Source organism: Arachis ipaensis, chromosome B08 (genome assembly GCF_000816755.2).
Source record: "Arachis ipaensis cultivar K30076 chromosome B08, Araip1.1, whole genome shotgun sequence".
NCBI lineage: Eukaryota > Viridiplantae > Streptophyta > Magnoliopsida > Fabales > Fabaceae > Arachis > Arachis ipaensis.
In genome coordinates, this window is record NC_029792.2 from 121,817,150 (window position 1) to 121,830,208 (window position 13,059).

At 33.9% G+C, this 13,059-nt stretch overlaps 3 protein-coding genes across 10 annotated transcripts in view; 1 reads left to right on the forward strand and 2 right to left on the reverse strand.

Moving 5' to 3' along the window:
• LOC107612218 (MATH domain and coiled-coil domain-containing protein At3g27040-like) overlaps positions 1–1,916 on the forward strand; it is a 2,946-nt gene extending 1,030 nt beyond the window's left edge. Inside the window, exons 4-6 of the mRNA XM_016314024.2 lie at positions 189–486; positions 1,040–1,212; positions 1,622–1,916. Coding sequence (XP_016169510.1) covers positions 189–486; positions 1,040–1,212; positions 1,622–1,779 — 629 coding nt within the window. The 3' untranslated portion in view covers positions 1,780–1,916. The remainder of the gene's footprint in view (positions 1–188; positions 487–1,039; positions 1,213–1,621) is intronic.
• LOC107613247 (50S ribosomal protein L28, chloroplastic) lies at positions 5,626–8,694 on the reverse strand. 8 transcript variants are annotated; one of them, XM_016315153.2, is made up of 4 exons: positions 8,427–8,688; positions 7,602–7,742; positions 7,382–7,492; positions 5,626–6,100 (listed from the first exon to the last, which is right to left on the reverse strand). In XM_016315153.2, exons 2-4 carry the CDS (start codon positions 7,693–7,695, stop codon positions 5,868–5,870), a joined length of 438 nt encoding a protein of 145 aa, XP_016170639.1. In that variant the 5' UTR covers positions 7,696–7,742; positions 8,427–8,688; the 3' UTR covers positions 5,626–5,867. The 8 variants fall into 8 exon arrangements, 6 of the variants coding, with proteins under 6 accessions (XP_016170639.1, XP_016170637.1, XP_016170638.1 ...); XM_016315151.2 differs by having other exon boundaries at positions 7,602–7,751; positions 8,427–8,675; XM_016315152.2 differs by having other exon boundaries at positions 7,602–7,826; positions 8,427–8,675.
• LOC107614266 overlaps positions 10,569–13,059 on the reverse strand; it is a 3,860-nt gene continuing 1,369 nt past the window's right edge. Inside the window, exons 2-4 of the mRNA XM_016316492.2 lie at positions 12,167–12,825; positions 11,685–11,875; positions 10,569–11,356 (exon numbers count right to left, since the gene is read on the reverse strand). Of these exons, the coding sequence (XP_016171978.1) occupies positions 10,975–11,356; positions 11,685–11,875; positions 12,167–12,825 (1,232 nt within the window). The 3' untranslated portion in view covers positions 10,569–10,974. The remainder of the gene's footprint in view (positions 11,357–11,684; positions 11,876–12,166; positions 12,826–13,059) is intronic.

Sequence of the window (13,059 nt, forward strand, 5' to 3'; positions counted from 1 at the left end):
AGCATAATTCTTATAAGAAAATTTAATCAATGGTTAAAAAAATTATAAATTATTGACACGATAATATAAAATTTTTATAGGAGAGAATTAAAAAAAATTATAGATATATAATTTGGTTTTTGATTGGTAAAAAAGGTTATGTTCTCTAACAAAATTTATAATAAGTAACTGAATTTGATTACTGGCAGATACAATAAAAAGGGAAAGAAGATACAACAAAATGAATATTGAATCAGGATTTGATCAATTCTTCCCACTCAAAGATTTCAATGACAGCTCCAAAGGTTATTTGGTTGATGATATATGCACATTTGGAGCAGAAGTCTTTGTTTGCAAAGAAAGAAACATGGGAAAGGGAAATGGAGAATCTTTAGCAATGATTAAAGATGTAATTACCTACAAGCACAGGTGGAGAATTGACAACTACTCAGGCTTTGGTTCAGAGTGTTTAGAATCTAAACCATTCAATACCGGAAAATATAAGTGGTAAAAATATTTAACTTTGATTTTGTTTCTAAACTAATCATACTTAACATATCTTTCTTTGGTAAAATCCTGTATTAGTCATGGGAAAAGAGTTTTTCCTAATTGAACTCAAAATTGCCAAATTAGGAGAGAAAATACATAGGATTTTATAAAATGTGTTGACATTTTGTACTTTTGTTAGTAAAACACAAAATTATTGAATAATAGAACTTGTTGAAACGAGATTTTATAATTCGTATTCTTTTTCTGTATTAACCAAATTGTCACACTTATTTCAAATATCAAATTGTCACACTAGTTTTTTAAAGACAAATACAAAGTTTTATTTTATTTTTAACCGAAATACATCAGATACAAAATAAAAGAAAAAGTAATTGCTTAATGTACAAATATTTTGCACTATGCAAAATCAACCTCTAAATTTATTTATTTATCAACCATGTTAGGTATAAACTAAAGTCAGTTATCAATATAAAATATATTTTAAAATATAAATATATATTAAAAATAAATTAATCAACACATATTACTTTTGAATATTTTTTTTCCACAGGATAATGAAACTTTATCCCAAAGGACAAGGAACTGGAATAGGAAGTGGGTATCTTTCTTTGTACATAGCTTTAGCTGACCCAACAAGCCTTCTTCCTTCAGGATCCAAAATATATGCACAAATAACACTGCGCATCCTTGATCAGAAACAGAGTAATGACTGGTTTGGGAAAGGTAAAGCATATAAGGTGGTTATTTTTATGAGAAATAATGCTAGTCACACAAAATGGTATTTAAAGTTTTAAACCATTAGGAGTTGAATCTTGCTTTTAGGGACATGCTCATAAAAGTCTTTAGGATAAAAATGCATATAAAATATGCTTCCAATTATCTCTTAAACTAGATTTTGAAATTGGCTGCGTGCACTAAAATAGTTTTCGAAAATTTAATTGTATCATTTACGTATTTGATACTAGCAGTCGAATAAGTCACTTGATAGAAAATGATTGAAAGAATAATATTGTGGACTTTTACCAATTTAAATAATTGGTGCAATTGAAATTTTTGAGATTATTTTAATATATCCGATTAATTCAAAACTTCTTATATTTTCAAATAATAACTTATTTACCCCTTATTGCAGGTAATTACTGGATTAGTGGGTCAAGTGGTGAAATTGGTTATAACAGATTCATGTTGCTTAATAATTTCACTAGCCAATACAATGGGTATCTAGTGAAAGATAGTTCTTCACTAGAAGCAGAGGTTACAATTCTTGGTGTGGTTGATGCATTGTTCTGACACCAATTGTTCAATGTATTCTAACACATAACAGTAGTGTTGTAAGTCTCAAATGTTTTCTGTGCATTCAAATATTACTGTGGTACAAATATTACTGTGTTTAAATTGCATTGTATATATAAATGGGCACTTTAATATCTCCTGCTTGAAACTGTTCTAACATGAAAATTAATAAGGATGTGTTGCTTTTAGCATTATCTTTAACTTGTACATAAATGCGTTGTATATATAAATGCGATGCTTCTTTAGATAGCGGCAGCAGCGACGGCAGCGAAATGCGTTGGTGACGGCATAACAGAAAAGGGGGAGTGAAGCGATTCCGGTTGCGGTAAAAGGAGAGAAAGGTGAAAGGTGTGAGGCTAGATTTTTGGTGGATAAATAGAGTGAAATGTTTTTAGAAATATGAGTTAAGATATGTTGTTAAATTACTAAACTAAAAAAATTAAATTGATGACTAAAAATGATGAGCAAAAATAATGGCATTTCTCAAGTCATTTTTATCCTTTATAAGATTAGATATTTGAATCATAAAAATATTTTAGAAAATAGTCATATCATTTATTACTTTAGTTTGGCGAAGTTTATTTAGGCTTGTTCACCACCTAATACAATTGATAAGAAAAATTCGTTCGGTGATAAATGACAAATATCACAGGTGAAGGAAATAAGACTTAAAAAGCATATCACTCATACATTTTTTATAATAAGTAATATTTAGACACATTTTTCTAACCTTCCATATGCGTTATTTGTTTTATTAATTAAAAATAATCTAAATATATAATTAACCAATAAAAATGATTTTTTATAATGTTATTGAACACAATGAGGTCCTATCTCCAACCCATTCTGTCTCTTCTGATGAGTCTCATAAAAGCATCATCTATGATCACGGAGCACTACTAGTTGATCTTAAACAAGGATCTCGGAGGCTCAACATATTTATGCACATTGATGATTGTGCTCATGCATGCATATATGTGGCTCACAGAAGTGCTTGATCATGGCAAGATATATAGATGCTAAATAAATGGTACAAATTAAAGTAACTATTATTGATGATGAATCGCTACAAGAATGTTTAAAAAAATCGACCATTTAAAAAGATCTTGTAGAGTAGAAATTAAAGAAATCATCAATTATATGCTTAGAAAGAAGAGGATCAAAATTTTCCTAGCTACTCAATATTCATAATATGCCATTTGTTAACAATTATGTGTATCAAAATTATGGATTATTCTATAAGATGGTTCGAAGGTTTGGTTTAAAATTTTTCGTATTCTGAATTCAACTATGAAATTAATTTTTAAAAATTTTTTAATCCTAAATCATAAATTCTAAATTCTCATCAATGCACTCAAGAATTAATAGTTTTGCTTAAAGATCATATAGAGCTTGCATAGCGTGGATTGCATACCTGTAGAATGTAATCAGTGGTTTCTGTCCGCACAAAAGAGGACCACAAATAGAAACCTTAACTTGAATGAGGAAAGTGCAAGTCATAGACTCAATTGTAATTCTATCATGAAATGACCAAGAAAGTAGTCTTCTCTATTTTCAAGGTAACATCTGCTCCAAATATTATAGTTGGTATGCCACTAACTAATGGTGTTCTGCAGCTTACTGCATCAAAAAGAATCAGTTGTAAGTTGATAAAGAAATAAAAAGATAAACAAGACAAGAATTGAATTTGAATAAAAAAAATACATTGAAATTGAAATAGAAACAAAAATGATAGATTGAAATTGAGTACAAAGAGAATCACTCTACTTCTACCCAATTTCTTGACGTAACAAGAAAGGGACTCCTCAACCTAACTTGTCAATGCCATGGTTTGGAAATTGATTCGAAGGGACTCCTCAACCTTCTAACCAATTCCCCGATGCAACAAGAGAGGGACTCCTCAACCTCAATTGTCCACACCATGGTTTCATCACGAAACCAAAAAGGTTTAAAAACTCTAAATCATTCTATGCTACGACTACAATAGCTAAGGAGGTATTTATAACCTCTTATTAGGTTAAAACAAATAAAAATCCTAAAGCCCATAAACATAAGGCCCAATCTAGTAATTAAATAAACAAAATCAAAATACATTAAATTAAAATATTCTAAAAATGTAAATTAATATCTTCTAAATAATACTTGAACTCTTCATATCTCGAACATTTGAAGAACATTTGAAGCACGTATCATAAGTATTCCATAGAAGTGAGAGTAACTTCGACATATATCTGTAGAGTAAGGATGCCTACATTGGCCTAACACAGCAGCGTTTTTGAAAATAATAAAATGACATGAATACAAATGGAATAATACAGGGCATAATGTTGATTAGGCTAACAACTTGCAACCATGAATATGAATTTCTGGGGGAAAAAAACGAGCTTCTCCATTCAATAGTGGAAAAAGCAAACAAGGACAGAGAATTGTCTAAGAAATAACAGAGTGAAAGTAGACTACAAATTTTGCTCAGGGAAGTGTTATTTCATCTGACAGGTATTTGAGTGAAAACAAACCTTCACATTGATTTTCAAAGACAGATTAGCCAAATACTGCTTAGTGATCTTAAAGACGTGCTTTGTCAGACAACAACATTGAGAAATCAAACCAAGGTCAGTTTCACAAATTCTCGAGGTCACCTGAAAATAGAAGATTTTATACGAATGTTGACAATTTTCAACTGAAGCAAAGAGCAATCATTTATGATACAACAATCTACGTTCATTATCAACAATGTGGCTTACCATAGAGAGAAGCATTGTTGTCAGGTAATATTGCCAACAAAAGCTCCAAACCCTTTCCTTTCATTTTGGTTGTAGATACGTGGTAAACATGCTCCAAAGCTTTCTCCACCTGCTCAGGCTCGGCATTGTATATGGGGATAACAGGTTCCGGATTAAACTCCTACAAAGATGAAAAAACAACAGGAAAATTTTCTCTTCACGCCAAACAACAAATATAACAGAAGGAAAAGTACCATTCCAGATACTTGACACATTTGAGCAAGCTCGTTACAAAATGGGCAGGCAACACTGTCTTGCACGCTCCATGAAAATTTTATGCATGCCCACCGACTAACTAACGGTCATGCCATTAATCATTTTCTGCATATTTTAGTAATAGGAGACAAAATACCATGTTAAAAGCTATCACTTAAAAACTCTAGGTCAAACAAGAAGAGCATATAATAAAAACTGACGTGGATGACAGAATTCAGCACAAAACAAGGTAGAACAGTTGAATTTTGCCACAACTTGAGAACATATAAATGGTATCAATGTATACAATACCTTGTTCATCATATTTCATTGACCAACTTGAGGTAAACAACTCTTTTCTTCCCCACTTTCATGATATTTAAGCTGCAAAAAAAAGTGCAACAGATCAATAGTTGTAGCAAAAAAGAAGAGATTCTACTTTCAGCAACTCATATTTTTGGAGGAGGAGCACATTACCCAAGGGGCAGGAAGAATTCTTGCTTCAACAGAAGCTAGCTTTTCACTTTTTATTCCAAATTCCTTTGCATAAGGATCCTGATCATAAGCATTATGCCGAATGGTCTGCTTGTAAATAAATTGAAATCTTGATATGATGGCCGAACATGTTATGCAGCTCCCAATATAATGTACATGTATGTGTGTTGTGCTTCTGTCTGAACAAGTATCTTAATATATTTCATCTGCAAAAGTATATCTTGTCATAGTTGATTGTACCTTTCCCTTATCAATTCCATAGATGTAACTCTAGAAGAGAACACCTCCATTATCAGCAATTGGAATTTACCATTGTTTGAAACCCTTTTATAGTGATATTAGCCCCAAAATGATTTTAACAGTCTAGGAGTAGATGATATTAGCCCTTGGTAAGAAGGCTCATTTGTGTAGCTTAAATTAAAAATGTGCAGGCATTACAAGGTGCATATCAATTCTCAAGATATTCCGTTTGTGCTTCTCACAATATCTTCCTTCAACCATTGCTAGAATCATCCATAGTCCCTAAAAGTAACATTAAAAACAAAATCAACAAATAATATCAACCAACTTGAATTTGTTCTTTCATACAACTACATCCATAATCAGGTGGTCTTATTTCTTCCGGAGGTCAATTCCAGCTTTCTTCGCGACTGCATCGAGTCCATTCTTCTCTATGGTTTTCAATGCCTTGGTTGATAACCGAAGCTTTACATAGCGCTTCCCGGCTTCCCACCAGATCCTCTTGTACTGCAGGTTTACAAACTGCAGTTTCTTTGTCTTGTGGTTTGAGAAAGATACTTTGTTGGCCTTGTTTGCTTTCTTTCCAGTGAAGGGACAAACTCTCCCTGAAAAAAAAGATAAAAAAGTAAATAATAATAACAATAATAATAATCAAATCAAATAAAAAATAAGATAATAGAATAATCAATCTCTGTCAAGTGCCAACAAAACAACAGATTCCAATTAGGTTTCTCCACCACTAATGATAATCTAACTTGCCATCAATGAGTAACATCCATATTAGCATATTGTTAGCCATGCATGTCATCCTTTTAAAAAAATGAAGACTGTAGAACTAGAGCATATGTCGCTCTAAAGATCAGGCTGAAGCTCGAGTAAATATCAGTGTTAGTTTCTTAAGTCCAGGAAAAGTGAAATTGTAATATATAGTAATTGCCCAGCCACAAGACATTATACGAAGAAGCTTCAAAATCACAGTTGGTAGCTTCAGCATCACTTTTTTCTATTTCCAATTTCTAATGATCTGATCAAACAATTAACACAAGCTTCAACTAAACAAAAAGCGGTGATCTTCCTTCAATATACATACAATATCGCATGATCACGTGGAAGTTATCGGCTTATGGGTTGTGTAGTCTTTATAATAACTCAAGTGTTGTGGTAGCTATTCAAATCAGCTACCTTTAACAGCCTGGTGCAGGACACAACATTTTTGTAATCATCTACTCATAGCTAAACACAAAATATAGTAATTAGGGAGTAATTAACTATTTGGTAAACCTCCCTTAGTTACTTTTGGCCATGTCAACGATTGATTTTCGTTTCGTTAGCTGCTTAAACAAGGCTGTTCTTTTGGCAGAGTGCAAACTCATAATGGATGAATCAAGCAGAGATACTTGGAGACTTTGTAGCATCAAACAGGTTGAAGAACTCAAATGCTTGGCTAAAATCATGACAGCATATGGGTATCCACCATCTTAATCTTTCTTCCAGATCCAGTTGTCCATCCATCAATATTTCCAGTATCAGGAGTCATCAAAATGAATAATATACATCCTGGGTGAATAAATGTGTTAATGTGTACTCGTCCAATCATGTGACCAAGAAGGAGATTTCACAAGTCAGAGTCCTTCAACTGATAACGATTGGGTAGTTTTACTTTTAGTAATGGTGGTTTAAGGGTCAGTGAAGTGCAGGAGAAGGCATTTGGAAATTTCACTGTTCAAACGCAACCTATGATGTTAAAAAGGTTGGAATATCAAACTTGTAATTGATGTTTCACCTCTCAAGTATCTAGTATTAAGTTAATTAGAGATGGTGCATGGCAGATAGCAAACAATGAAAGGTAAAAAATGGAAATTGAGGGAAAAGGGTAGAGGAATTACGAGCAAGAGGCTGCAAAGGTAAGAACTTTGGAGAGGGCGCAAGAAGGGGCATAGGAGAAGGGTGGTACGAAATTTTAATGCCGCTGAGGTGGGAAGTGACGAAGGCAAGCTCTGAAAGAAAGAAAATGCACAGGAAGCATAATAAATTATTAGTTTGGACTTTGGAGTTCAAATTATGTTAATTGAATATAAATAAATAAGGAAATGGAGTTGCACTTGCCTGGATGAAAGAGATTGGAAGAAGAGGTCTTTGTTTTCAGAGGCTTCAATTTGAGGGGGAAGGTGGATACCAGTGAACAACCTGCCATTGCCATTCTTCTTTCTTATCTCTCGCTCTCCTTCACACAACTCACTTTCGCTCCTATACTTACTAATATAGTTATGAGAACCGAACTGGTAATTAATCCGGTCATACCACCGGATCACTGGTTTAACCGGTGAGTCATTGATTCACCCGATTAACCCGGTTATAATTAAATAAAATATAAAATTATAAAAATAAAATTAAAATCAAAAGTTAAAGTACATGTATTCACAAACGTATTAATAATAATCAAGTATCAATTCTTAGACATAACTAATGATGCAAAAACTAGTCAATAGTACAAAATACTTTCTCAATTTAAATGAACAAGAAAAAGCAAAAGATAACACAATCGATAATTTACAGCAACAAAAGATTTAGCCAAGTGATAATCAGCAACAAATTCAACTCTCAGTCATATGTTCAACATCAAATTCAACTTCCAGCAACAAAATAATTTGCTCAGTGATATATTCAGCATCAAATTCAACTTACAGCAACAAATTCTATTTCTAACAACAAAGTCAGCTCATTGATAAGTTTCAACAACAAATTCAATAACTTTCAGCAACAAAAACTTTACCTCCAATTCTCCAAATATGATTTACAGCAAAACAAAATTAGCGAAATCATTATTTCAGCAACAAACTCAACTTTCAACAACAAATTGAAGATGTAGTGATGATTTACAGCAATGAAATTGAAAAAGAAATAACAGCGCCGAAGGAGGCTGAAGCTCACCTTCCCAGGGACCAACTCACGGCGAAGGAAGCGTTGACGGCCGAAGCAAAAAGACGACAACGACCACCACCCGAGGGACCAGATACTGGTTCCGTCTGCTTCTGCTTCCGGTGAAGCGAGGGCAGGAAGGCGGCCGCGAGAGAAGCGAGATACCGGAGACGAGAGAGGTCGAGGGCGACACCAGCCGTGAGAGAGTGAGACTCAGTGAGCTTGAGGAAGAGAGGTGAGAGGTGGGTGATCAGCATTTGGATAAGGGCACCCGGCCCCGGGGCTGTTAAAGGGAAACGACCCCGTTTTCAAATTTTTTTTAATTTTTTATTGTTAATATCAAAAACAAAACCTATATAAAAAAGTACACCACAAAAAGTGACCCATTAAATTCTAAGTTTAATATTAATTTACATATTATCTAATATATTCTTAAGTAATATATATAGTATTTTAAATTTATACTATATAATATAATTAATTTAGCTCTTCATGCATCACGAGTTTTAATCTAGTATTATATTAAAAATGAGAGACAAGTTAGCACTCTCTTTCTTTTCTTTCATATAAAGAGAAAAATAGAACTAAATGTTGTGACGAGAATGGATAATTAAGGATGAAAGATAAATGTCTATTTTATGAGCGACTCAATTTTCTTATGTTGAGAGGAACAAGTTCTTAGGACGAAGCAAAATTAATGAGGTTTGATAAATAAATTTTGTATATCTGAGACAAAAAGATTACACACACAACAATAACAATAATTATATTATTAATATTTATTTTTTTCTTTACGTTATTATATATATTAAATAAATATATAAATTATCTTTATTNATAAATTTTGCTAAAAACACACTCAGTTTGGGATTGGAATATAGAGGAGGCTAATTGAGTGATTGTAGAAGATAAAGAGCTTTAAAGTTCTCTATTATGTATTATCACGCCACTTTTTCTCTCTCTTACAAAATTGAATGAACAATGGGATGCTGGGCCTCATGGCATCTGAGGAAAGTGATGACTATGGTGGGAGAAGCAGATAGATTAAGAATGAGATAGATTTGGGAATGAAATTAGGGTTAAAAAAATGCTAATTTGAAAATTTTTTATAATTTTTTAATATTTGGATAGTTTTGTCGATCCAAACCTATTTTTTATGGGTAAACTTTAATTTCGTTTCTTTTTATTAGATTTGTCAGTATTCAAATCATTTATGGTTAGAAATGGTAAGTTTCTCATACTCTACCATTATAATAATAGGCATTATAGCATGCAATATATGTATATACACCATACACTAAGAGAATACATAAAAAATGTATTGCACATATTGAAGATAGTTTTCTTTTGTTGAATGATTTTAGATCATGGTTAACTTATCATTAAGTACAGACGGTAATATATAGAAGTGCAAGTGGTGATGAATCAAACGATCTGAAGGTTATTAGTTGTGATTTTAATGAAGTGTGTTAAATGAAAGTCAGTGACAAGTGACAAGTGATTAATGAAGTTCAGAGTCATGTTCTTTTTGGGTATCCTGTACAGGTTGATTCTGTATGCTTTCTTAATGCCTCGCTGTGGGTCTGGCCAGTATTCAATACTGAACAACAAAACCATAAGTCATAACATATCCTAAAAGATGATGCTGATGACTTACCATCATCAAGGCTAACACTTTGTTCTACTTATGCTTCAACCTGCTTCCAACCACATTGTTTCTGCACTAATGTACAGAAATCAATCTCTTATTTATCCCAAGTCTATAATAATCATGCCACATCATTTTGGCTACCAAATGTTGGCAAAATATCCAGCTATCCAGAATTTTTTGTTTCTTTTTGAGTAAAAGAATCAAGTAACATCGCTTAGAGCAAAAGATTGAATTGATATACCTTCCATTTTCGTGAACCAGATTCATTTTGACAAACTTGACTCACCCTTAATTGTGCTATTAAGTTTCTTCCAGTCTTATTGTATCGTTGGCGATATAGCACTAATTGGGATTTATTTAATCCAAGTGTTTATTGAAATCATTTTCAAAGTAGAATATATATTTTTCCTTCTGTTAAGAAATAAAGAATAATATATATAAATCTGATGATACCAGAAAAGGAAGAGGCATACATTACGGGTCAATGCGTGCAAAATGCAAGATAAAGAGTGGAATATTCAATATTATGCATTTCACTTTATTTCAATATTTCATCACACGTGCAACTAATGGTATCAATGTGCCCTGTTTCCATCTTGACAATTCGTGTGAGGCCACAGGCCAGGCTTGCATTTCATTTATACAGCAAAAGGGCCATAAGCCATTAGAACCTTGAGTACGATCTATGCATAACTAATACTATGACTCAACCACACAGAAATTGAAAAACAACCTCTACAAATATATGCATAAACATAACGTAAATGCACTAGATTATGTATCACACTATTCACTACATATAGTCACTGTGTTACTATACTCAAGACACATGGCATTTTGTAGAATTTTGGGTTGGGAAGAAAAGGGGGTTAAGCTTCCCGTATATGAATATCAGATGAGTTAGTAAGATTAAGGTTCCAGTATATCAGATGGTTTTGGAACTTCCCTGAGTTGCACCGAGTTTTCAAAGCAGTGATAGAAACCATAATGAGGGAATCTTTCATACCAAGTATCTTGAACAACATGCGTGTCCCAGTGTTCTCCACTGCTGCTCTTACCGTACTTGTGAATCCATCCAGAACCATTGTGTTGCTCTCCCCAAGTTCTGTTCCAGCGATCTCCATGCTTACCTTGCCACCAGGTCTCCCCCTGCTTAACACCATGGCCATTTAGATCAAAATTTTCATCCCATTTGTCACCCCATTTCTCCCATCCATCACCCTCGCAGCGCTCAGCCCATTTGTCTGTGTATTTAATGCTGCCACCATATCCATCATATGTTTCGCCCCACCTGGAAAAGACACAGCACCATTGATCCAAGAGGGAAAAAAGTTGGAATGTAAAGATGAAAAAGCACCATCAGGATTCAGGAGCCAGAACAAGTTGCCAATTTTTCTTATTGTTTCTCAAAAGAGGATAAATTAAATTCACTCTGAATTTCTCAGCACAAACTTTGAAGGTAGTAGTAATTTTCTTTCACAAAATCTTGGTCCAATAAAAATATAAATTTCTCAAAATATTTCAGTCTACATCGTCATGTTGAAATCACTATACGTTTAAACAATGAGCATTAAATGCATTGAATTTCAACTCTGAACCAAAATTTATACTCTTGTTACCTTTCATGCCAAACATGAGCATGTCCAGCTTCCACAGGTGTATTTGGATCAATACTGCACCATTTGTGTGCCCATTTCTCTGTTTGACCAGAGGCATCGTAGTGTTCCCACCATTTTTCTTGCCATTCGTCACCTCTACCATTCTTTCCCCACTTGTCTGCAGTTTTCTCCATATGCATAAGCCCATTTTCCTGCAAGCGAAAACCATGCCAAAGATTATCTTATTGAAACACAATTATTGTTGTCCAGGAGTATATAGGTCATATCGGCTAGTGCTGTGACTACAGCTACACGGCATGCATTAATAATTGACAAGGGACAATTCAGAATAATGATATACAAGAGCTTAAGAAACAGGTTCCCAATGAATCCCCTCTGGCAATGAGCATGGGGACAGTGGCAACTGAAAATATGCATACTTTAAGCAGTTAATAACAAGAAAGGTGTTCAGCTGCAATTTAGATGTAACAAATGGTACTAACCTGAGACATGGATTCTCTCCAGAATTCTCGCCAAACATTTGCATTCGCATCACGTCCAGATTTCTCAGAACCAAGTTCCTTATAGCCAAACTCATCAGAAGCTTCCCAATACTTCTCTTGCCACTCGATGGTTTTGTCAGCGCTAATGCCTCTGGTCATCGTCCATCTAGAAATTACGCCATCAGGTCTTTGCTCAATTCCTGTTTCCTTCCACCATCTTGATCCATCTGGATTCACTCCATAAGGTAAAGAATTATTGGCCATATGGAGGGCATTAGCTGCTTCAGCTGCATGGCCAGAGGACAATGTGCCACGTCTTTCTTCCTCTTCCAGGGAAGGTGACTCCATATTGGAAGCAGAGTCTTCCATCTTTTCAACCTCTATCAATGATTGAAAGGGGGGTAGAGTAGGACTATGTTTGCTTTGAGAGTATAAACTTTCAAATGGAATCGAAAGGAATTGCACCGATCGTTCCTTCTCCATAATAGGATCGGAAAATGAAGAATGAACTGAAGACTTGGTATCTAACTGAAAGCCACCAGCATCATCTAAAGGAAGATCACTATCAACTGGGGGTGTCCAGGACCAAAAATCAGGGCCTGGAATACCATCTCTCTGCTTTTCTGATTGTGACACAAAAATACTCTCCGTTTGCATTCCTGTTTCATCAAAAAACGAAAACACAAGAATGCATCAACCTACAAGAATTTAATACTAATTTTTTTTCACCGCATCTATTTAGAAACAGAACTAAAACCACTGAGTTTCTTTCCGAGTTAGTAGGTTCAAAGGACACCCTCAAGCAATGGCAACTTCAGATATATAAATTTCAACACCATGTAACCTCGTTTGATAGATTGAAGATCATAGAAACAAAAAGTAAAAAATAATAG